The sequence below is a fragment of the Neolamprologus multifasciatus genome, chromosome 7 (assembly GCF_963576455.1).
Source record: "Neolamprologus multifasciatus chromosome 7, fNeoMul1.2, whole genome shotgun sequence".
Lineage (NCBI taxonomy): Eukaryota > Metazoa > Chordata > Actinopteri > Cichliformes > Cichlidae > Neolamprologus > Neolamprologus multifasciatus.
In genome coordinates this window covers 7,597,830-7,621,026 of record NC_140445.1, presented here as the reverse complement: position 1 = coordinate 7,621,026, position 23,197 = coordinate 7,597,830, and the positions used below count along the sequence as shown (strand labels likewise).

Genomic DNA, 23,197 nt, shown 5'->3' with positions numbered 1-23,197 from the left:
CAGAGAGTGCAAAAATACTATTTTATGTCTGTCAAACTGTGTTTTCTTTTGCCATTTCTTACATATTCAGCTAAATAAATCCAAACAAACAATGTGTTTTTGTAACAGGCTGTGAGTAATAAGAGTGCCTAAAATTTTGTTCTTTGCAAAATTATCTGTTATGTGCAGACACAACGCTGGTCCATCCCTTGAGTTAGGTGCCTTTTTCATGCTTTAATTATTCATGGGTGAGTGGTAAGAGTTCCAGATTTTCCATGTTGTTAAGTGGCTTAAACAAACAAAAAAACATTCTAAAAATGGTCAGCTACAAGGCCTGGACTGAAAATAAGCGAAAAAGCAGCAAACACACATAGAAAAACTCTGATAGAAATCCAAGACCATTTTAAACCATTGAAAGAAAATCTGCCTCCTTTCGAAGACAAGTGTAAAGAAATGAGGGGTGGCTCAAGACCTTTGCACAGTACCGTACATTAGAATCTTGTTTTCTTACTCCCCATCATTTTCCCTCAGTCTGCTGAAAAGAGGACAATTTAAAGTTTTCACATTTCTTGAATCTGAGGTAGGTTGATTGTGCCGAGAGCATGCAGTTAGGAGCAAAATATCTGTGCTGTTTCACCTGGAGAAAGAGATGTGGACAAAAGCAGGAAAAATAGTGACCATCCATTTTGGGCTGTAAAAAGCCCAAAGGGAAGAAAAAAATTATCTTAAATAAGCACTGTGTCTCCTCGTAGCGAGGCCAAAAAAAAAGTGTATAAAAACACTCAGATGCACACTCACCATCTCCTCTCTACTTCATGGGCTGATGCTAAAAGCTGAGGCGAGTGTCCTGTGTACTGCGCGCTTTATTAGAGGGAAAATAACAGAAGAACAACCATAGCATGGTACATAGTTCCTATTTTGAATTACTCCCGTGTGGATTTTTTGCTGCAGCACACAAAAACCTGAACATATGCGGGCGTGTACAATTTTTAGGCACACAAACGCGGGCGCCGCTCAAACACGAGCGCTCACGGACGCAAACATCAAACACAGAGACACACGTCTTCCACATCTTGAAGCGAAGGTTTAATCAGACATAGCTGAAAAGGAAAATGCCATTAGATTTTAAAGTGGATAATTTCACATTCTTCTCTCCATTCATTTTTCGTTTTTCTTTTCAAACTGGCCTTTTATGCCCACTACATGTGCTTTTATGGAAAATTACAACATTTAATCGAGACTCTTTGGTCAGAGATAATTGCACAAAGAACCATTAGCAGTCTTCCAAGACCAATGTGCTCTGAGCATTTTTCTTTTTCTTTTTATAATGCTATTCTCCATCCTCAAGAACATGCCTCATTGAAAGATGATAATCATAATTTAATTATCTGTCATTATGGGGAGCAAAGCACAGGTCACCTTGGGTTCACGTATGCTACGTGCTGCTATAAACAAATCAGTTAAATGACATAGGCTAAACAAACAGGACAGTTATATACACTGTAGGTTCAGTGGCCAAAGGTCTGTTGTTTTTCCCTGCCAATTTAGTCAAAGCAATTATAATCATGTTCAAAGTCTTTGGGAGCACTTGCTCCTCACCTGCAAACCCACCTACCGATCAGCAAATTGGCACTTCAGTGAAATCAGCAGGTGTGCATTTGGCCCATTTTTGGCCACTATAAGGTTCTCATCGAAATGCAGTCCACTGCAATTACCCACTTAAAAATGAGTTCAGTGAAAGGATACACTGGGATGCTCAGAAAAATGAAGTAGTAATGGTGGGGCAAATATATCGATACCGACTTCCTCTCGTAGCTCGCTATCTGATGCTAAGGATTGATGTCCGCATTAGCACGTGCAGAATTATCAAAAGAGTGAGCACCAGACAGGCGCGAGGTAACTAACCCAAAGAAAAGGAAGATGCTCACAGAAGGAAAGCAGCGGGCAGCGGGGGAAAGCCAATCAAAAAGCTCATAAAGTGATATTTTTTTATCTATATGAAATGTTAGTGACAGAGTATGTTCCAGATCATGCTAATATGTTTTCTGAAATAACAGGCTATTGAAATAAAGTCACATTATACATTTTTTTTAACATGATTTATACAACCACCGGTTTGTTTCGGTGTTTGTGGTTTTACTTTTTTTGGATCGTGTATTTCTGAAACTGAATTTAAAAATGTGTATTAAGGACTGAAAGTTGGACTTTTTGATTAGTAATTTAATTTCTTCAGTAAAGTTTTCATTGATAAATGTAGGTACTTATAAACTAAGCCTATTTGGAATTATTGCAAAAATGACTTAATGCTTTTCAGTCAATCTTTAAAATTAGTAAAATACAAAAAGAAATGTTATAGAGTACGAGGCACTATATTTGTTTCTAAAATATAGAAATGGTACGATAAACAGCACCGTTTTTTAATTTTGTTGTATGTCCTTTGTTTTTATCTAGCTTGCATTGGAATATTTTTATACTTCAGCTTGTGTTGTTGCTGCTTTTGTTGCTTTTGACTGCTGATCGGCCCCTGTATGTTTTCTATATTGTTAATAAAATTTGGGAAAAAATAAACTGTCATTTGATTAAAGACATTTAATAAAGTAGCAGGGGGAAAAGTTGGCTACACTTTAGCTTATGTAGTGTAATCACAAACGTGTCATTTGATAACAAATATCGATTTATTTATTTATTTCACAAAGGTATGTCTGTTGCTGGCATCTAATAATTTTTAAATATCAAAGCAAACTTTGTGTTTTAATAAGTAGCATTAGTATTATGTATAGTAAAATCTTACAATGACAAATATAGTGTCATGATCCTGAGTCTTTTTACCCAGCGTTTTAAGTTTGAGTTTACTTTGTTCATTAGGTTATATAAGTTCATTTGTTTATTAGATTCCCCTTGTGTATCCAACCCCTGTTAAGTCTCCCTTGTCCTTCATGTGCTTCATGTCTGTGTTTCTTATGTTATGTTTGCGTTTCATTATGTTTCCCATTTTATTTTGAAAGAGGTCCTGTGTTCCTGCGTTTTGTTTTACTCTTCCCTTGTGGCGTTGTTATGTTCATGTTGTGTCTACTGTGCCTTTCTGTTCCATGTTTCAGGTCCCTATGTTCTGTCTCCCCAGTCTGTTAAGTTTACATGTCTTGAGTTCCGTCAGTGTGTTTCCTGTTTTACTTTCACAGTCTGTCCTATGTTAATGTTTCTAGTTTTGCTTCCCTTGTCTCGTCCTGCCTAATTACTCCCAGCTGTGCTCTCCTCCTGTGGCTCATTCCCCCTCATTATCCCTCAGTATATTTAAGCCCCATGTTTCTCTTTGTCAGTGTTGCGTCCTCCCTCATAGCTGTGTGATTTTTCCCTGTGGCTCCTTGTGCTTTAGTTTTCCCAGTTTTGTATTGTTTTTTGTGTCCCACTCCACGCCAGCAATAAAGCTGTGTTTTTTGAGTTTGCGTTTGGGTCCTACTCTTGCCTGCACACAGCCGTATTGTGACATATAGTACTGTGTACTCTGTCACTTTCTTTTTTTTTTTTTTACATTTGTTGTTACTTTACTTATTTAATGCTACAAAGCAGTAAATAAGTAATTATCTACTGCTTTATTTATGGTGATTACTGGCTTATTAAATCATGTACAGTATCCCCAGTCTAATTTGACAGGAAGGCAGCAGTAACTCAGATATAAAGTCTTGCAGAAAACCATCTCTGAACAAACAATGACTTGGTCCTTCTTGTATCAGATGGGCTACATCAGCAGAACACCATGCTGGGTGTCCCTCCTGTCAGGTAAGAAGAGAAAACTGAGGATACAGTTTGCACTGAGTCACCAAAACTGGTCAGTAGAAGATTGGAAAAATGTTGTCTGGCAAAATCAAATGGCTTTCACAGTCACCAGATCTCAGTCCAACAGAGCACATTTGACATGTGGTGGAACACAATTTGCATCACTGATGTGCTACCAATAAAAATGCTACAACTGTGTGACGCTATCATGTCAATATGGTCCAAAATCTCTCAGGTGTTTCCAGCACCATGTTGAATCTGTTTCATGAAGAATGTCATGAAGAATTAGGGAAGTTCTGAGGGGGCCCAACCCTGTATTAGCAATTTGTACCTAATAAATGCCAATGAGTGTACGCTACATTACATTTATTAGAGGGTTTTGACATTCTCCTTTCTAGAGTCCAAGCTTTTCATGTATGCTAATGCATCTGTATTAGGGCAAAGATCTGAGCAAGTTTTCTACACTGTACAAAAGTATCACTACAGCCATGTCAAAGATTAGCTTTGCACATTACTCTCTGTAGTCCCTCGTTGTCACAGACTGCAATATCCTCCTTCACCTTAGAAGGACGTGGGGGCGCTGTTTTAAATGGCAGCCCTTTGGCGTCTGCGGTCTTCTTCTACGTTTCCATATAAGCTGTCTAACAACAAGCACAGCGGCTCATGGATCCAGAGACTCCTCGGGCTTTCTGGGATTTGGAGAAACGTGGCAGGTTACAATGACTCAGTGGGCTGAATGAAATTATTTTAGCGTATGCGAATAAGAGGAGACTCACGTTGGTGGCTGGTTGTGAACGCTTCGGAGGTAAGTTAAACTCAATCTCGTCAGCCAAACTTAACGCTGTTGCTAACACAAGCTGCTGGACTTCGAGAAGACAGAAAGCTTCTTTTTAGACGTTCAACAGTTTATTTTTATTGATCATTTTATCAAACATCCAGGTATGCAATTTACGTTAAAGGCTCAAAGAAGACGCAAAAAGGAGAAGAAACTATGTCTTACAGATGGTTTACTTAACTTAGCCCATTCTTTACATGTCGTATGTTTGTCTTAAAATGTTAGGACCCATTTGTTAAGTTTGCTTTTTGTTAACCATCTGTGTTGTCCTAAATGTGACAGCTACTGATGGTATGGGCCATATGTGGATGTTTAAGTGAAATAATCACTCTTGTTTTAGTTTGGGCATATATCTCCAAATCTATACAGTCTGTTTCACAGGCCTGAACATGAAGACAGGAAGAAAATTTAAAGGTTTTACAAGTTCTTGAATTGCGTAGTTTGCTATAGTCTGTATTTCTGTCATAATAGCAGGTGCACATGTAAAAGTAAAACTCGCCATCTCTAGAACTTTGACACTTTGACAGATATCAAAACCATTTAACACTTTCATCTCTCACTTTCCCTTAAAACACACATGTAACAGGGCTATACTCGTGATGTAGCTGCTTACCTGTAGCTGCTAACAACCCAACTGCCTACTGTGAGGGGGTTTAAGAGTCAGACAACTATGGATGAGGACTTCCCAACCTTGAAACCAAGACGCATCCAAAATCAGAATGTGGTCCATCGTCTTGAGAAGCGTAGGATCTGCTCCGGTCGACCTGGAGCTCACTGGTACCGAGTGCGCTGTTTCCACCAGAACCTGTTCCCCAACTTCACTGTGGTTAACGTGGAGAAGCCACCCTGCTTCCTCAGGAAATTTTCACCAGATGGACGCTGTTTTATCGCCTTCTCCTCTGACCAAACCTCCCTAGAGGTAAGAGGAGACAAACCCTCTATTATTTCACGTTCCCTAAACCAAATATCTTGTGTGATTCTTATCTTCCATCTGGTACAGAGTGTAACTCACACAGTCTTTTGAAATACGAAATTCACCAGAAAATATTGTTGTTGTTCATCATACAGATATACGAATACCAAGGCTGCCAGGCAGCTCAGGATCTGCTTAGAGGCCAAGAAGGAGAGACTCTTCTCACCACCAACGATCAGCGCTCCCTCAACATACGAGGACGCCTGTTTGAGCGCTTTTTCTCTTTGCTCCACGTTACAAATGTGGCCTCGAATGGAGAGCACCTGAACCGGGAGTGCAGCCTCTTTACAGACGACTGCCGCTATGTCATTGTCGGATCGGCTGTTTATGTTCCTGAGGAGCCGCCCCCATTCTTCTTTGAGGTATCAGCTTAGTAGAAAATTTAAAAAAGGAAGATGAATAAATGATTTATTTTTCTCCTGCTGCTCCTTTCATCTACATTTCTCCCACCAGGTGTACCGCAACAATGAATCCGTGACTCCCAACCCCCGGTCTCCTTTAGAAGACTACTCTCTCCACATCATCGATCTCCACACTGGTAGGCTATGTGACACCAGGTCCTTTAAGTGTGACAAAATCATCCTGTCACACAACCAGGGCCTCTACCTCTACAGGAACATCCTGGCTGTGCTGTCGGTCCAGCAGCAGACCATCCATGTCTTCCAGGTGAGTACTTAAATAGCATGTTGCAGTGATGGGACAGTCTGCGATATAAAGCGTTAATGATTTGCTTTTGTGGCTGTGTCAGGTGACTCCAGACGGAACTTTTCTGGATGTGAGGACTATCGGTCGGTTCTGTTATGAGGATGACCTCTTGACTCTTTCAGCTGTTTATACGGAAACTCAAGCTGAGAATCAGCCAGGCTTCGCCCGTCTGTACACCGACAAAACCATCAACTCCCTCAAGCACAGACTGTTGGTCTATCTCTGGAGGAGGGCAGAGCAGGACGGCAGCGCCACAGCCAAGAGGAGGTAGTGATCATGTTGGATCAGTCGACTTGAATGAACTGCATATGGTGACAGAAAGCCCTTTAGTTATTTATCTCTAGTACTCACTTACTTATAACTTAAAACTAAATCCTCGGCCACATAAAACATTAGGGTGGAGAGCTTCCTGTTCCTGTGCAGCATTTCCTGCAGAGATAATAATCTTCTTCTCCTTTATTAACTTTATTGCCTGTTCTGCAGTTTTGATAAGCTGAGTGTGGTGGCATCAGATCTCCACCTGGTTGTGGTTAAAATGGTTGTTTAACTCGTAGCAGATGTCGAGAGGGGGTGAATAACTGTGAGCTGCTTTTCTAGACAGTAGAGGTGGAATCTCTGCTAAGTGTAATTTGCTATTTGCTTATTTATTATTAAGTTTGTATGTGGGGAAAATGCTGCTGTGCACTGCTAGGAGAGCAAGATTAGGCACTTTTGAGTGAAAGGGATGTCAAGCTCAAGTTCAAGGGCAATCTGTTGGATATACTTCAATATTTAGACCCAATTAATTTATATCCAAACAGCCAAATATTAAGGACCGCTCCATAATTTAAGATCTGATAAAAAATAACCTTTGTTGTGGAGAATAATGGCATATAAATGTGGACAGGAAAATATGTATATCTATGTGGATATGCTGCCGTGGATTTGTGGCAGATGGCCGCCCCTCCCTGAGCCTGGTTGTGTTGGAGGTTTCTTCCTGTTTCCTTCCCACTGTCGCCAAGGTGCTTGCTCATAGGGTCATATGATTGTTTTCGGTTTATGGTTTTTCTCTGTATGTATTATTGTAGGGTCTACCTTACAATATAAAACGCCTTGAGGTGACTGTTGTTGTGATTTGGCGCTGTATAAATAAAATTGAATTGAATATGCTGACAGAGCCTTTAAACACGGACACAAAAAATTCATGCAAATGTTTTGTGTGTCACAAAGATCTTTCAGACTCACCTGTTCCTATACAGCTGTTCACACTAACTGCATCATTTAAAAGAACAAATTTGTGGCTTTTTTTTTTTTTTCCTTTTAATATGCGAATAAACCAATCGGACCAATCAGACCACTGCATTTGGCAACAAGCGCAGTTATAACTCAAAATGCGGACTGCCACTGAATATACATTGATATGGAAATGGTAAAATAACGCTGTTATAATCCTATGTTACCTTAGACACACAGCTAGATCCTGCTCCAGGGCAGTCGGCTGTCTGAAATTATTTCTCTGCCTCCTTAGATTTGGTCCTAACTCTGCCAACAAAAGCTCAAACTGCACCACTGACATCCTGACATATGTACGCACTTTTCATGATGGGTGTGTTTGCTTGTATGTTGTCTATGGGTTCTGCATCTACTTCTGGGAAAGCACACCAAAGGTGGATGTAGAAGGAGCTGCGAGTATAGGACTCGTCGTGTTTATGTTCTTCTTTTTCAAACGATAAACTGCTTGTGCCATCACTCAGTGTTGGATTTTGCTGAATATGGAGAAAGAGCCTGATTGTCATTCACTCCAGCCATTCTTCACTCACTTATGTCTTCAATGCATGCGAGGCGCTCCGCCCTTCTATAAATGGGCAGCAAAATATGGCAGAGGAGAGAGAGGCAAAAAAATCGGATGCTCAGCCGGATGTTGAGGAGGCTCCACATTATTGGATGTAATTATCAACTCAAATTCCATTATCAGAAAAATAATTCAATTTTCTTGATTATTGGTTGCCATATTTTGTATCTCTATGCCTGTATGGACGAATAAGAAAGCCTTGTTGTGATAGATGTTTATGATCGTTTCCAGGCTCTCTAATGAGAACATTTCTTTAATCTTAGATTAACTTGGAGTAAAGATTTTGGGGGTATTTTAATTTTGGTTCAACGTTAAAATCAAATGGTATGTATGGCTTTGGAGAATTGTGATGAGCATTTTTAAACTTTATCAAGTGGTTGATTTGAGTCGTAATCAGTACTGAAAAACTAATCATCAGCTGTAGCTCAAATCTGAAGCCTGAAACAGCGCCGTCTTATCTCTTGGCTGTCACAGAGTGACACAATTATCTCCGGTTTCTTGGCATGTATTTTCATCTGTTTGTCAATTCCATCTTGAATTTTATACAAAGTCATGGATGTTGATTCTGATCTGAAAAGTAAAGCCATTGTACACTCGATGTGTACTATAATTCCCAGAAACTAGGGCTGGGCCATATTATACCGTTCACAGTAATACCGGTATAATGTTGGGCAACGATAAGAAAATGAAATATTGCGATAGAATATGGGTAAAACGTGCATGCGCAGGGCCTTTGTTTACATACGCACATGGCAGAAAAAGCACGGCGGCGACAGAGAATGAGAAGGGCGAAAGCAGATCGTTGAATGAAACTGATGAACCAGAATTGGTTTGTAAAAATGCTGCAGCTTCAGTGGTGTGGAACTGGTTTGGGTTTCGTCCGTCAGATACACAACAAAGCACTATTTTTGGTAGAGCATGCTAGCGGGCCGTCGTTATTACTGTGTTTTTTGGAAAATACGGCACACTTAAAATCAATCCTTTGATTTTTCTGAAAATCGACAGTGCCCCTTATAATCCTGTGTGCCTTATGTATGAATTCTGGTTGTGTTTACTGACCTCGAAACGATTTTATGTACACGGCGCTCGAAAATCTGTCAAATGTTGCTGAGCTGCGAACCCTCTCCGCTTGATGGATTGTCGGAGCATTACGGCTATCGTAGGCAGGAGCCTCGCGGAGTGATACGTACTGTGCTTCAACATAATATTACCGTATTGTGTGTATAACCTCTTTTTAACTTCAGTGGATATTAAACATGGTTATGCTGAGGATATGTCGGCCAATTTCCACTGGAAATGCCTTTTGGTTAAACTGTCAGCGAGGAATTTGCATTTGCACTGTTAAATTTTTATATAACTTTAATGCACATAAAAAAACAGCTGCTTGTTTAAATAAAGTTGTGGAGTTGTAAAATATTTTGTCTAGTGACAATTATGTCGTCAGTTCTATCGTTATCGCAAATTTTCAAATGTATATCACGATAAATATTTTTGGTCATATCGCCCTGCTCTACCAGAACACCTCCCCCGTTGCGCCTGTGATTTGTTTATACCCCTCTTCACAATGAGTCGCATCAAGGCGCTTTATATTGTATAGCAAAGATCTTACAATATCAGAGAGAAAACCTCAACAATCAGACATTTGTCTTTTGAGCAGGCACTTGGGGGCAGTGGGAAAGAAGAACTCCCTTTTAACAGGAAAAACACTCAGACAGAATCAGGCTATCACTGAATTCATGCATGTTTTTCTGATTGCCAGACAGATTTAAAAAGAAGTAGGGGCGGCCTTATACATACATGGCACACATGCCATGTATCTGTTTAATTTGTATTTAGATGGGCCTTTACTATATGCCAGTCCACTTCTCTTTCTACCCAAAATTTCCTTTCTGGCACTTCACATTTACTGTCTAATAAAGTGTAAGATGGTGACGGTGTTAAATTAAAAAAAGAAAGAAAGAATAGACAAATATTCATATTTAAAAGTTAAATTAAATTTGCTTGGCAAAATTCTGACTTGTGTAATTGGCAAGGATTTTCAGCTCAGCTTATTTAGTGTTATCTTATTTTCTGTGTGATGCTGTGTGAGTAAATTAACTGCTGACGCACTGAAACTCTTCATGGTTTTGTCCACTGTGTATCTATGATTAATTAAAGGCCATCCAACATGTAAGTTTCCTTTTTTGTTTGTTTGTTTTGGGTTTTTTCTTGCAGGTTTTTCCAGTTTTTTGATCAGCTGAAACGTTTAAGGATGTGGAAGATGCAGCTGTTGGATGAGCATCACCTCTTCATCAAATACACCAGCGAAGACGTGGTCACGCTCAGAGTTACCGACCCCTCGCAGGTAGAGCGAGCACACAGAAAATATGATCTGAGTTTGAATTCCTCCCTCTCCTCTCTTTGTTGCTTTCCCCAGCCTCTCTCTCTCTCTCTCTGTCCTTTGTTGTTTGTGCTGTGTAACAGGAATTCCTCTTTCTGGTTTCCAAGGATACGCTTGTCCTACAGGTTCTGCTCAGTTCTGAATTCACTGTGGCAACAAATAGACTTAATTAATGCTCAGTTTATTTTCAAGAAATGCCACATTTGACTTCTGAGCAAATCAGCCATTTTTAATTTACCCTTGAAAACTTTATAAACATTGCCATATTCAACTTGCAGTGACCCTGTAATGTAAACATGCTGAAGCCTTCAAAGCTTTAATGATGCTAGAATGAATGTCTCGTGTCTGACTATGTTTTTTTTGTTCTCTTCATTAAAGGCCTTGATCATGGTTTTGAAAAACATAGCTACATCAAACTATTAATTACAGATTAAATTAAAGTAAATAATTACAGAATGATTTGTTGTGTTTCTCTAAATTTCCACTCCCCTGTTTGGATCTCTCACAGCCATCCTTCTTTGTTGTGTACAACATGGTGTCCACGGAGGTGCTGGCTGTCTTCGAGAACACCTCCGACCAGCTGCTGGAGCTTTTTGAGAATTTCTGCGACCTGTTCAGAAATGCTACCCTGCACAGCCAAGCTGTCCAGTTCCCCTGCTCTGCTTCATCAAATAACTACGCACGGCAGGTCCAGAGAAGGTACCGACTAAAAAAATAAAGTGAAATGATGAAAAAGTAGCCACATGGTGATGATTAACAAAGTCGATGCATGATGCCAAAACTACATTTTATCTCATTTGAAGATTTCTGCCAAAGTGAGTCTTGCAGATTAGGCTTCAATTAAGATTAAGATTCTTACCTTTACCATAGACTGTATATATAAAATGGCATAAGCCACCATACCATCACAATCTAGTTTTGGACTCTTGGAGCTATTTTTTTTAGCATTTTGATCACTGCCATATTGGTTTCTTTTATAACCAGAAGTAACCATATTTTGGACAAGATGATGATAGATCATCTAGCATTAGATAGCTAAGTTGCCATCTATTTCTAACGTGCCTGGTTAGCGAATACAGATTGCATTGGTCTAACAGAGAGACACAGATAACAGTAACAACTGCCCCACGCAGTAATCTGTATTATTTGGTAGATAATATACCAGAAGATAACATCAGAGATTGCAGAATAAATCTCGACGACACCAGGCCAATGAAACGGGTTGTGAAGGAAATTCGACGACCATTGGCACCCACAGCAACGCATGAGTCGATCCAGACCTAATGCCAGCTAGGGATCAAAGAAGAGAAGAAAGATACCAGAAAGCACCAACAGTACAAATACAATGATGAGGACCAGTTCAGTGACTCACGTTAATGAAGATGAGGCCAAGCTACGAGCTATTAGCTACAGCGCTCTGTCAGTCTATAAGACATTTACCCACCATACAGTTGTTATGAAGGAAGAAACTGTTCATACAGGCCAAAACCACTTTTTGTTCCAGGCTGTAAGATTAACAACTTTTTAATGTTGGCATTAAAAAGCTGTGAATCAGGTCTCTGGACGTGTCATGACATTTTTATTTGTATTTTTATTTAATTAGCCACTATCAGTATTATGGGTACATAACACAGATAGTGGCTATCTGTGGACACTGCTGCTAACCAAGCTTACTAGCATTAGCTGACAACTAGTCCAAATATATTCATGTTTGTCTTCAAAACCCAACCTATAAACGGAGCACACAGAGCACATTACCATCATGTTCAAGGTGGCTTTTCCGTCTTTTATTTACAGTCTGTGATTATGAATGGAAAATGCAAAAAAACCCAAAAAACCGATCCGGTCACGTTGGATTCTAAATAAAAGAAGAAAATGTTCCTAATGCCACACAGCATCAAATGTCAGGGAGGATTTTATGACAGTGGTCAGGAAGTGAAGCAGATCAGCAACGATCGCCTAAAGGAGGAAGGAAAGGAGTTTTAGGACTTAATCTGGATATAGAAGAAAGACATTAAGACGGTTAGTGTGGCTGGAGGAACTGTGATTAAATTTGGTGGTTTGACTGGCCAGCATAGGTGACAAAATCCTCCTGTGGAGGGTAAAGCAGAATGGGGTGGCAAGGAGGGGCGCTGGAGAAGGAGGAGACGATAAAGGATCGTTTGAGTGAGGAAAAGAGCTCAGAATTGGATTTTAGAGTGGTGAAAATTGATGTTGGACAGGAGGAGGGGAGAAATTGAAAGCTGGTGAGCACATTCCGCAAACCCGATTTGTACCACTTACAACTAGCTGGCAGTGAAGCCCAGTTCAGAGTCTAGCACAAGCCAGGTAGAGCGAAACAGACAGGCCGGTAAGACTGGAGATAATGTAGTATGAAACAAAGTGAGAGCACGTCTGAAAAATATGGATCCCGAGCTTAGAAGAGTGAAGGGAGAGAGGAGGAGTGAGACCCCAGAGTCACTGCTGAGTGCTGGAAATATATAGTGAGAGTTTGGAGACTACAATTTATAAGAACTCAGAAAAGTGTTTTTTATTTTAAATGCCATTTATAGAAATCTATTCAATAAATGAAGAATTTGCACATAAACCCAGCTGCAGTGGAAACGAGACAATTCAGGATCACAGGGGTTAGCTAATGTTGAGCTGTCTGTCTGCCGCTTCAGATTTAAGGACACTATTGTGAATGCCAAATACGGCGGCCATACCGAAGCGGTGCGTCGGCTGCTGGGTCAGCTGCCCATCAGCGCACAGTCCTACAGCAGCAGCCCTTACCTTGACCTCTCCCTCTTCAGCTATGATGACAAGTGGGTATCAGTGATGGAGAGGCCTAAGACCTGCGGAGACCACCCCATCAGGTATGGACTCCATCAGGATGACCAGTCCTTTTGTAATCTTAATGCATGACGCGATTCATGCTAATTAATGTCCAGAAATTAGGCTTTCTCCTTCTTGACTGCGATTTCCACTACTATCTTGTTTTAATTTATGATTGTTTTTCATTTACATATTTAAAGAAATCCAGTGCCAAAGGACACTTTTTTGTTTATAAACGTAATAAATAATTGTGATAAACAATTGAGATTAACATTTTTTGACCAAATAATTGTGATGGTGTTTTTTTTTTTTGTTTTTTTTTGCCGTAATCCAGCAGCCTTACTGACTATGAAACTTGGGTAGTGATGTGGAGGATATACTGTTGCTTAACTAAACGGTTAATCAGCTGTAAATTAAACATCAACAATTTCGATAAAATGTTCTGGAAAAATGCAAAACAACAAAAATACGAAAGAAAATTTAACAAAACTTCTCACATGACAACTTTCTGTTTTTGTTAGTTTAGAAAAAAATAATAATTTGAGGCCATTTTTTTGTTCCCACTGGCATTATCTTTATATATCCCAGTAATAACATGAAAACATAGGCGTGAAAATAAAACATTACTCAAGATAAAAAGGGAATGACTCAGGGAGTTCAATCTGTTTGGTTAGAAACCATAAACCATTGTCAGCCCATTTCACCTGTGTGAGTAAATGAAGTGACAATAGGTGCACTGCAGAATATGAAACAGGCAACCCACAAAAAGGCAATGGCTTTGCAGGTGCTGGCCATAGACTACTGCGGTGTCCTTATACGTCCTGACTGATTTTTCTCCAGTTTTGCTTTTTGTTGGTTCGCAGGTTGCACAGGTAGTTCAGATCCTCCAGCATGGCATGGTTTGCTCTGTTTCCTATCATAGTCTCAACAGTGTGGAAGAAATGCAAGGATACAGAGACAAGAGGGAGCTGTTGGGGCAATAGAAAGCCATCAACACAGCAGCAGAAACCAGTATTTGCTCTTTTCTGCGAGGAGCAGCACTACCAGACCCCTACATAATAACCTGAAACGGACTGCTCACGTGCCATGTGTCTGACCAAACCGTCAGAAACGAACTCCATGAGGACACAGTGAGAGCCTGGTGTCCTTTAGTGGGACCTGTGCTAACAGACCAGCACCGTTCAGCTCACCTGGCATTCGTTAGAGAGCACCAGAGCTGGCAACAGTATCAAACTAACACCTGTGCTTTTCCTGTCATTACACATCAAAATGTCTGTTGTGGAGAACGTAGAGCTAAAATCACATCTGCATCGTTTCTCTAGATTTACCATTTACTGACCTATCAGCAAAATGTAACAGACTGTTATTATTTACAGCGTATGCACTCTATACTGAAATGATTAAAAATAGCTGAGAGCAGACTGGCACGCTCTGGCCAATAATTCTAAGAGTTGTAGAGGTGCCTTCATAACCAGCTTAGTTCAGTTGTAGCTTCTGTGTCTTTGAGGCGCTGGACGCGGCGATGTGCGCGCCGTTATAAAACCGCTGTTAGATCAGACACTTTGATTCAAAAAAATATGAGAATTAGCCAATTGAAATTGATTTTAATGTTGAGCTGTGATATGCTGTCACACCAGTCAATTCTTAGTAAGACTGGAGCCAAGTGTAGAAGAAACATTCACTGAAATTTAAAGTCATTTAAAATAAGCAATGGACACTGTTGTTTTCACAGCTAGGCTATGATTGCCTGACCCATTATTAGGGCCATTTGTCACCTTTTTTTTTTTTTTTTAAGCTTATCAACTGATTAGCAAAATTATTGACAGGTTAATCAGTCATAGTCTTAGCCGCTTGCTCCCCAAATAAGATGAAAGTACAGTACTTTGAATTTTCATCATAGAGCGTCCTAGAAAAGAAGAGACTGGACTAAATGAGTTTAACGCAGCTTCTGTGTCTCTCATCTCTGACCCACCAGATTTTATGCACGTGACTCCGGCCTGCTGAAGTTTAAGATCCAGGCGGGCCTGCTGGGACGGCCAGTTAATCACGCTGTGCGTCGCCTGGTCGCCTTCACCTTCCACCCTTTTGAACCCTTTGCCATTTCTGTCCAGCGCACCAACGCAGAGTACGTGGTCAACTTCCACATGAGACATGTGTGCGCGTGAGGAGCTGGCGTAAAAATGGACTCGCACTTGGAGATAAACTGCGGGCCTGTTGGGCTTCTGTTAGCAGCTACTGGTGACAATACAACAAACACGTCCTCCATCGGGAGGCACAAAACACTTTGTTCTCTTAGTCGCCGTCTCCTCCTCCAGAGAAATCAGCAGCCCTCTCTCTGCATTCTTCTCCTGATGGAAACCACTGTTCCTCTCCTCTTTCCCCTGCCATCACGCAGCACTCGCAGCACTCACTGCACCTCAGCCCCTCTTCTCCCTCGGTGAGAAGGCTGCAATTCTGCCATTTCCCTTTTGCTTTCTCTTTGCCCCTTCCTCCACCAAACAAAGAGCGACCTGTAGGGAGGAGAGGGTGGAATAAGTGTAAATGGAGATGTGTAGAGAGTGATTGATGTGCAGCTGAGGTGGGAGCTGTAGGTAGCCGTACCTCTTAGAAGGAACCAAAGGTGTTTTCTTTTTCCTGCTGTGCACATTTAGGTCCGAATTTCTTATCCGGTTGGTGAGCAGCAGTCAAGCAAACTTTCTTTTTCCTCTCATGGATGTGGAAAGAGGTCGTGTTGTTTTATATTCGTTTTACATTTTGTTTGTTTTTTAATTTACATGCTACTGTTTGTATATATTTTATGGCAATAAAATGATCTACATTTTGGATACTGTTTTAGGTGTGTGTATGTGTGTGTACCTGAAGATTTAAGCTATAAATAATTGGCCTGTTTATTCTTTGCTTCAGATTCTTCTATATGAATTCATTTATTCACACACTTTAGAGTGCAGAAACAAGTAATCTGCATCGTTTCTCCAAATGAAATTTTCTATATTTTTTTTCCTTTTTCATCTCTAAACCTGAACTTTTTTTTTTTTTTTTTTAAACTAGCTGTGTCTTTAGAGGCTTTATAAAGCACCAGAAGTGATGCTGGCACTGGTTGGACCTGCGTACAGAGAGCAGACAGGACACAGTGTAAGTGTCATCATATTTAATTTGAAAAGCTGATCCCTGCAGTCTGTTCTGCTGCACTGTATGGGATCATAACGATGCCATGTTATACCCACTCCATCTGTTCTCCGCACTACAGCGCTGGCCATGTTTTTAAGCTTAAACGTGTCTCTAAAAACACGGATACAAACAAATCTACAAATATGCAAATTAATTAACACCACCCTCCTCCTTCCTGGCACTGATATGAACATGTAAAGGCAACAAGGCACACACCGAGCCAGCTGCGGAGAGGTCACAGTAGTATGGAAAGCAGGTGCTGAGGGATTAAGTGTTCTCATAGCCTCTGGTTACATGTGGACATGGGAAGCTTGTGTGTGTGTGTCTTTGTCTGACAGGCGGACTAAAAGGGCTTCGAGGGAAAGGGAAGATGGATGATAGAAGCAGTGAGCAGAGGAGTGACAAAACGGTAGACTGATACTTAAGGAGGCCGTGTTATGTCATTGTCATTATAGCGTGTTTGTGTAAGCTTGTGTGTGACGACAAGCTGTGATAATCAACTAATTACAGGAAGAGCACGCAGCGGGCACACACAGGCCTACATATAGGAGGACACAATGTGTGCTCTCCTAACAGATTCCTTTCCCCTCGTATTCTCCGTGTGTTTTAAAGCTTGCACTGACAGTTAGGCTGGAAATTGACACATGCTCTATTTTCTGCACAGATGTATTAAAAAGCAGTCGGGTTACTGTGGTGCTAAAGTTACAGTCTTCAGTGCAAGCAGGGAAAATAGAGGACTGCATGAATCTGACGCCTCCCAATACTTACTACAATGACAGATGTGTTGTATCTGTCTCCTTCCTCAGAATCAGGTAAACACAGAGCCTTCTCCCTGACCTTGGTTGCTAAGGAAACATAACCGCTCTCTGCTTGGTAACCTAGTCTTTTCTAATTACTGTTGTCTAGGCAACAGAGCAACCAATGTAATCCAGAAAAGGCCACAATCCTAAGTGTTTCCTGTTGCAGCACTAGTCTTCACAGATCTAACCGCACACGGCTGCATTTAATGTTTCGGACAGCAGAGCCGAGTGAAAATGTGCAGGCTGGTGCAGCACTGTGCGTTACTCTGTTGTTTATTTTGAGCCCTTCACTCCATGTTCAGTGTGGTTCACAGCAGTCACAGATGCACGACGACCAGATTCTCTACATTTTTTTTGTTTCGAGGTGATGTTATTTTGTTAGCTCATCATCAAAGCAGAAATGATTCAAGCTGTGTGCGCTTCGGGATGTTATGAAAGCATTAGGAAATTCATGCACAGAGATGTGTTTCCATCACTCCAGAGTACGTTCTTTCTTTTGTTTCTAACTCGTGATGTAACCCTGATGCTGCCCTTAAACCACGTTTTGCACCTCAAACTGAACTGGACCAGCCTCGTGTCTTCACAGGACTCAAGTGTGAATGAAAACTTGAAATTTAAAACGCATTTTGAAGATGCCTGACTGTACACAACGACGGATTCCAAAGTTCAATATGCAAAGTAAGCCCCCAGTATAACTTACAAACTTTGATAACTATTAAAAATGTTGCACCTAAGAGCAAATAGAAGTTAATAGCTCAGGTAGATTTGAGGCCAAACCAGAGATATGCTTGTAATCGTCATACAAAGTTCTCCACTTTGCTTGTTGTCAAAATTGGTGCTTCCAATTCATTAAAAGTTTTAGGACTGTACACCTCCTTCCACACTCAGTCCCTAAATCTCTATACTACTGGTGGATAAACGGGGAGAACAGCAACAGCAGGTAATATATTAATAAATGGTGAGATATTTATCTTAAAAAATAAATGGATACATTGTTAAAACTAAAAAGATTTCAACAAATGGTTCAAATAGTTTGCATATAGTAATTAATACAGCATTGGACAGATTGATGGCTAAATGGTAAATAATTAACTAAAAGGATAGAGTTAGTTTAACTTCCAAAGATTAAATCTGAAATCTGACAAGTGGCAATCGGATGCTGGATTTCTTCTTCTTCTTTTTTCCTTCTTTTTTTGACAGGACAGGGAAAAAAGCTGTGAACTACAAGTGTGGGGACTTTCACATATGCACAGCTGGTTTAGAGAACTGCAAAAATGTAACTGACATGTAGAGGAGGAATGAGATAATTGGTGCATGAGAAAAGATGGATATGGTGTCTGGTCCTGTTTCAGCGCGGGAGGCTGTTAGTCAAAGAAAACATAGCCCACTGCACATATCATACAGGCATGTCAAAAATACAATTTTCACAGGTCTCTATGCAGTCCTGTGAAAAACTAAGTACACACCATGATTCAGTAGCTTGAGGAACCACCTTTAACAGCAATAACTTGAAGTAATTGTTTTCTGTATTACTATCAGCCTTTCACTTGGTTGTGAGGGAATTTCTTTACAGCGTTGATTCGATTCATTGATGTTTGTGGGCATTTATTTATGCACAGCTCTCTTAAGGTTCTGCAACATTTCAAACAGGTTGAAGTCTGGACTTTTAACTGGGCCATTGCAACACCTCGATTCTTTTGCTTTTCAGTCCTACTGATTGCTTGAGATCATTGTCCTCCAATTTGGGCCAAACTTTAGCTGTCAGACAAGTTGCTTCACATTTCTCAGGAATACTTTTCGTATTCAGAGGAGTTCATGGTCGACTCAATGACTGCAATGACTCGATGACCATGTTCTGGGGCCAAACATCTCCACTTTGCTCTCATCTTTCCAAAGGACATTGTTCCAGACGTTTTGTGGTTTCTTCAGTTGCAACTTTGTAAACCGAACTAGTGCTTTTCAGAGAGGCTTTCTTCTGGTAGCCCTTCCAAACATGCTGTCCTTGTTCCTTTATTTTTTAATTGTAATGTCATGAACAGTAACATTTAACATGTTCTGAGGCCTGTAATTTTAAATTTACATGTTTTTTGTTGTTGTTTGTTTGTGCAATACTTCCAGAAAGTGTAAAAAACAATCTGGTGTTGAGGTGAATTTGCTGGGGCATCCACTCCCAGGTTGTGACATTGTGTTAGCTCACAACTAAATGATCCAGACCAGAGAAGTGCCAAAAGTTCTGCTTTTACAGAGTTGGTGATACTTGCTTATAATTAGTTAATATATTTACCCTCTTAATTCCTATAGACGCAGTAAGGACATACTTACTGAGCACATTCAAAGTCTGTTAGTGTTTCTGAGTCATAACTATAATATGAACAGCACTGTGGGAAGTACAAGTCTGTTTGTTGCACCTTTCTGAGCAAAGTCACCATGATGCACATAGACAGGCTAATAATTAGCAATAGCGAGAGGCTGTAAAGTTTACGTTTAGACATGTTATTTAAGGGACTGTGTGAAAATTGATCAGGAGTTAGCTTGTAATGTGAAGGACGCAGTGGACTCATATTATTTGTATGTTCTATAACCTGATAGATATTTTAATGGGCTTGGAGATCTGCTGAAGAAATATCATATTTTCTGTCTTATGGATAATTTATTTTAAAGTTAATAAATATAGATAGATAGATAATTTTTGTAATTTAGGGTCAAACAGGAATAATTTTCTCTACTTTTTTATTGATTAGTGGACAGATATCAATTTCAAATATATAAATATAAAATAAAATATTCTTTATGATTAATTATGGAGCCTCTCAAATGAGCTCAACTTCAAATTTTAAACATCAGATGTGATTATGACACAACTTGCATTTAATTTTATTTATATAAGTGCTCTTGTTCTGTTTCACACACCATATATCTAATGACCACGTCCCCAGTCTGAAACCTGGACTGAATTACCTGATGCTGTGTTCCACTGAAAAGCTTGAATGCCAAAAAACAAAGGAGGCAGCCACTTGAACGTGGGGCTCAAGTTTACTACAGACTGGTGAAAAACATCAGCGGGCTGGTGAAGAAAAGAACAGATAATCATATGGATACTAGGTGAGTGGGGGAAAAAAAAGGTCAGAACAGATTTACCAGGAGGGGATTTCATTATCCTGTGACATATAAAGAGCAGACTGAATGCCCAATGATGAGAGAAGGGCCACAGTTTTATTACACTGCAGATGGCTGCTGCATTTCTCAACTGTATTACTCTGTTTTAGTCTCTTACATAGCCATGTTTTGCTTCTTTAAAAAAAAAAAAGAACTATAACTTGCAAATAAGGTGGTAACAATGTTCTGGTTTCTCTAAATAATCATAGATAGATAGATGGATAGATGGATGGATGGTTCTTCTTGAAACTGGCTGCCTCTACTGTCTGTGCTTATCTTTCTGAATTAATATAGTAAATCAATGAGGTTTAGAGCCCACCACGCAACTTCTGCCTTTGCACCTTTCATATCCTTCATCTGTCATGTTATTGACCACACTCATATTGTCCCTCCTTGTAACATATAACACTATAACAGTGTCAACATTTCATATCACACAAATTAGCACTTTATCCGTCTGTACAGCAGACTGAGACTTTGCCAAGGCCTCCTGGTGAGAAGTATGAAATCACACCACCACCACCTAATGAGCGGGGGGAGCAGGAAGGAGGTCCAAATATTGACAGCTAATACTTGATTGAAGGGTCGGGGTGTCCCCCGGCTCGTAGGTGTGTGCTCACACACACCTTCATGCGCTACAGCCGTCTCTGACGTGCACAGAGAGACGTGGATGCCTCACACACAGTCCTCAGGCCCGGCACCCTGCTGAGACAAATACACAGCTTGACTGTAGGAGATCATTTCTAACTGACTTCTTTTCTGGCCCAGACACACCCAGTTGGGTGCCAACACGTGCACATACACAAACACTGATTTGTCTTCATCCCTATAACACAAACACACCTGACTGAGCACCGGTTGGGGGGTTTCAGGTGGAAGTCCGCAGGGAAGGTTTCGCAGCATGGTCGACCTAAAAATATAAAGTACTGGGAGGTCCTTTGTGGATAAGCTGTAATCCTCTGAACTGGAAAAGAAAGATAAGAAACAACCTCTTAATATGTACGTCTTCGTGCTTGTGATAATATGGGATAAAAAATAGCAGAGGGCTCTTCCGATATAAGATTCATATTATTACAGTAAAAGGAAAACTGAGTGTATTCACTTCAGATTCAGCTGGAAATACAGAGCGTCGATATCCTTGAATCCAGCGCTGTTCGCTTTCACGTTACAATCAGCAACAGGTGATCAGAGTTCTCCACCTGCTGGACAAAAATAACACCTGCAGCTTCTTCTTGTCCTCCTCGGGTAAGTAATCGGGTACTTTTACCCAAGCACTGCATTTATAGGCGCTCCTAACATTAACTGTCAAATCACTTCACTGCACGCAAAATGACCTGTTGTTACTTCGTGGATCTGACATCTTCGTGTATCTTTATGTATGTCCTCGTCTCACAATTGTGGCACCAGCTTTTGTAAAACCCACAAAAACAGCTAAACACGATCCTACTGCTAGAGGCTGAAAATGTAACCTTAACATAATGGCTTCATCATCCAGGATAGGTTTGACACCACGAGGTGACCAGCATTTCTCAGCATCAATGTATACTAACAGTGACAATCAGGTAATTGGCCTCTGGGCACAGACATGTGGCCTCATCAGGAAAACCCATCAATCAAAGATATTTAGGGACGTTTTCAACTGAAAAGTGATTGACTGAATTATTTTTGTGCCTTTATGATTTTGTTTTGTCTCCTTGTTGTTTTTTCATATCTGATTTTATGCCTGTAGCAATCACATTTTCTCAATCAATCAATCAATCAATCAAAGCTTTATTCACCACATGCAGGTTGCCCTGCAGTGAAATGGGACCACCCCCACCAACCCCCCGACCTTACACACATAACACAGACATTACATGGGGATACAAGTCGGAGATCGGTAGCGTTACAGAAAAAAAAACACTGAATGTACACAACATCGGGAAAGTACAAGAGGAAAAAAAGAGACCTCTACTCATGCTGTCTCTTCCTTATATTTAGTTTTCAAAATCTTTTATGGTTATGCTCGCTCTTCAGTCTGTAGTATGGTGTCAGTTTAGTACACACTTTTTACAGGGGCTGTGGGTTTATAACACAACAGATACATAATAATACACCATCACTACAACAACTGAATAAAGTATTATATGTGTTGGAAATTTTACTTGAATCAGACTTTTGTTGTTCATATGATTTGGCTGATTTGATGTGTTTTAACCACAAGATGGCACTAAATATTGTGGCTATTAAAGCAGTGGTGGAAAATCTATTTGTAGTCTTTACAATAAGTAAAAACTCCATTACGTCTGTTTGCACTCGTTCCTTTTGTGTAACATGGAACCAAAAAATGTAACACTTTCTGAAAAATTCCTAATGTTTGACTTTCTCCTATTTTGGCTCCTCCACAGTTACAACATGCTTGTTAGTGTACAGTACCAAAGGAAAGGCTGCAGAGGTGCAGCTGCTGACTGAGATGATAACATTGCATGCATGTGGCAGGGATACATACGATTCATCAGTTAATGTTATGGTGATTTTTCTAAAGAGGTATTCTTTTTTTTCACTTATAAATCAGCACGTGCTCCCTTAATTCTTTTAAATAAATGCTATGGATCAACTACTTGAAAGCATTACTGGTATGAGAAACAAAGGAGCAGCAGCAGCTAAACCAGTTTTTCAACAGGGTTGTTAAAAGACTGAACCAGCCTTGTGGTTTCTAGTGTCCCTTCTTAGAATACCTTTCTCCAGCACTACAAGGGCATGAATGGCTGTCTCCTCTCACCAACACTCCCCCAGTCCCTCA

General features: G+C 40.3%; 1 protein-coding gene across 2 annotated transcripts; it reads left to right on the top strand.

Annotated features, from left to right (window-relative positions):
• The first annotated feature begins 4,373 nt into the window (after nt 1-4,373).
• On the top strand, nt 4,374-16,114 carry det1 (DET1 partner of COP1 E3 ubiquitin ligase). 2 transcript variants are annotated; one of them, XM_085168046.1, is made up of 9 exons: nt 4,374-4,558; nt 5,175-5,507; nt 5,657-5,923; nt 6,015-6,227; nt 6,310-6,533; nt 10,312-10,441; nt 10,986-11,176; nt 13,141-13,332; nt 15,267-16,114. In XM_085168046.1, the coding sequence occupies exons 2-9, from the start codon at nt 5,259-5,261 to the stop codon at nt 15,454-15,456; spliced, it is 1,656 nt and encodes a 551-aa protein (XP_085024172.1). In that variant the 5' UTR covers nt 4,374-4,558; nt 5,175-5,258; the 3' UTR covers nt 15,457-16,114. The 2 variants fall into 2 exon arrangements, with proteins under 2 accessions (XP_085024172.1, XP_085024173.1); XM_085168047.1 differs by lacking the exon at nt 4,374-4,558 and adding an exon at nt 4,570-5,002.
• The last annotated feature ends 7,083 nt before the right edge of the window (nt 16,115-23,197 follow it).

Bases quoted from the DNA above. Each gene is read 5' to 3' on its own strand.
- det1 (XM_085168046.1), top strand. From the start codon at position 5,259: ATGGATGAGGACTTCCCAACCTTGAAACCAAGACGCATCCAAAATCAG. The intron at 5,924-6,014 runs GTATCAGCTTAG...TTCTCCCACCAG, and splicing joins CGCCCCCATTCTTCTTTGAG to GTGTACCGCAACAATGAATC. The intron at 11,177-13,140 runs GTACCGACTAAA...CTGCCGCTTCAG, and splicing joins GCACGGCAGGTCCAGAGAAG to ATTTAAGGACACTATTGTGA.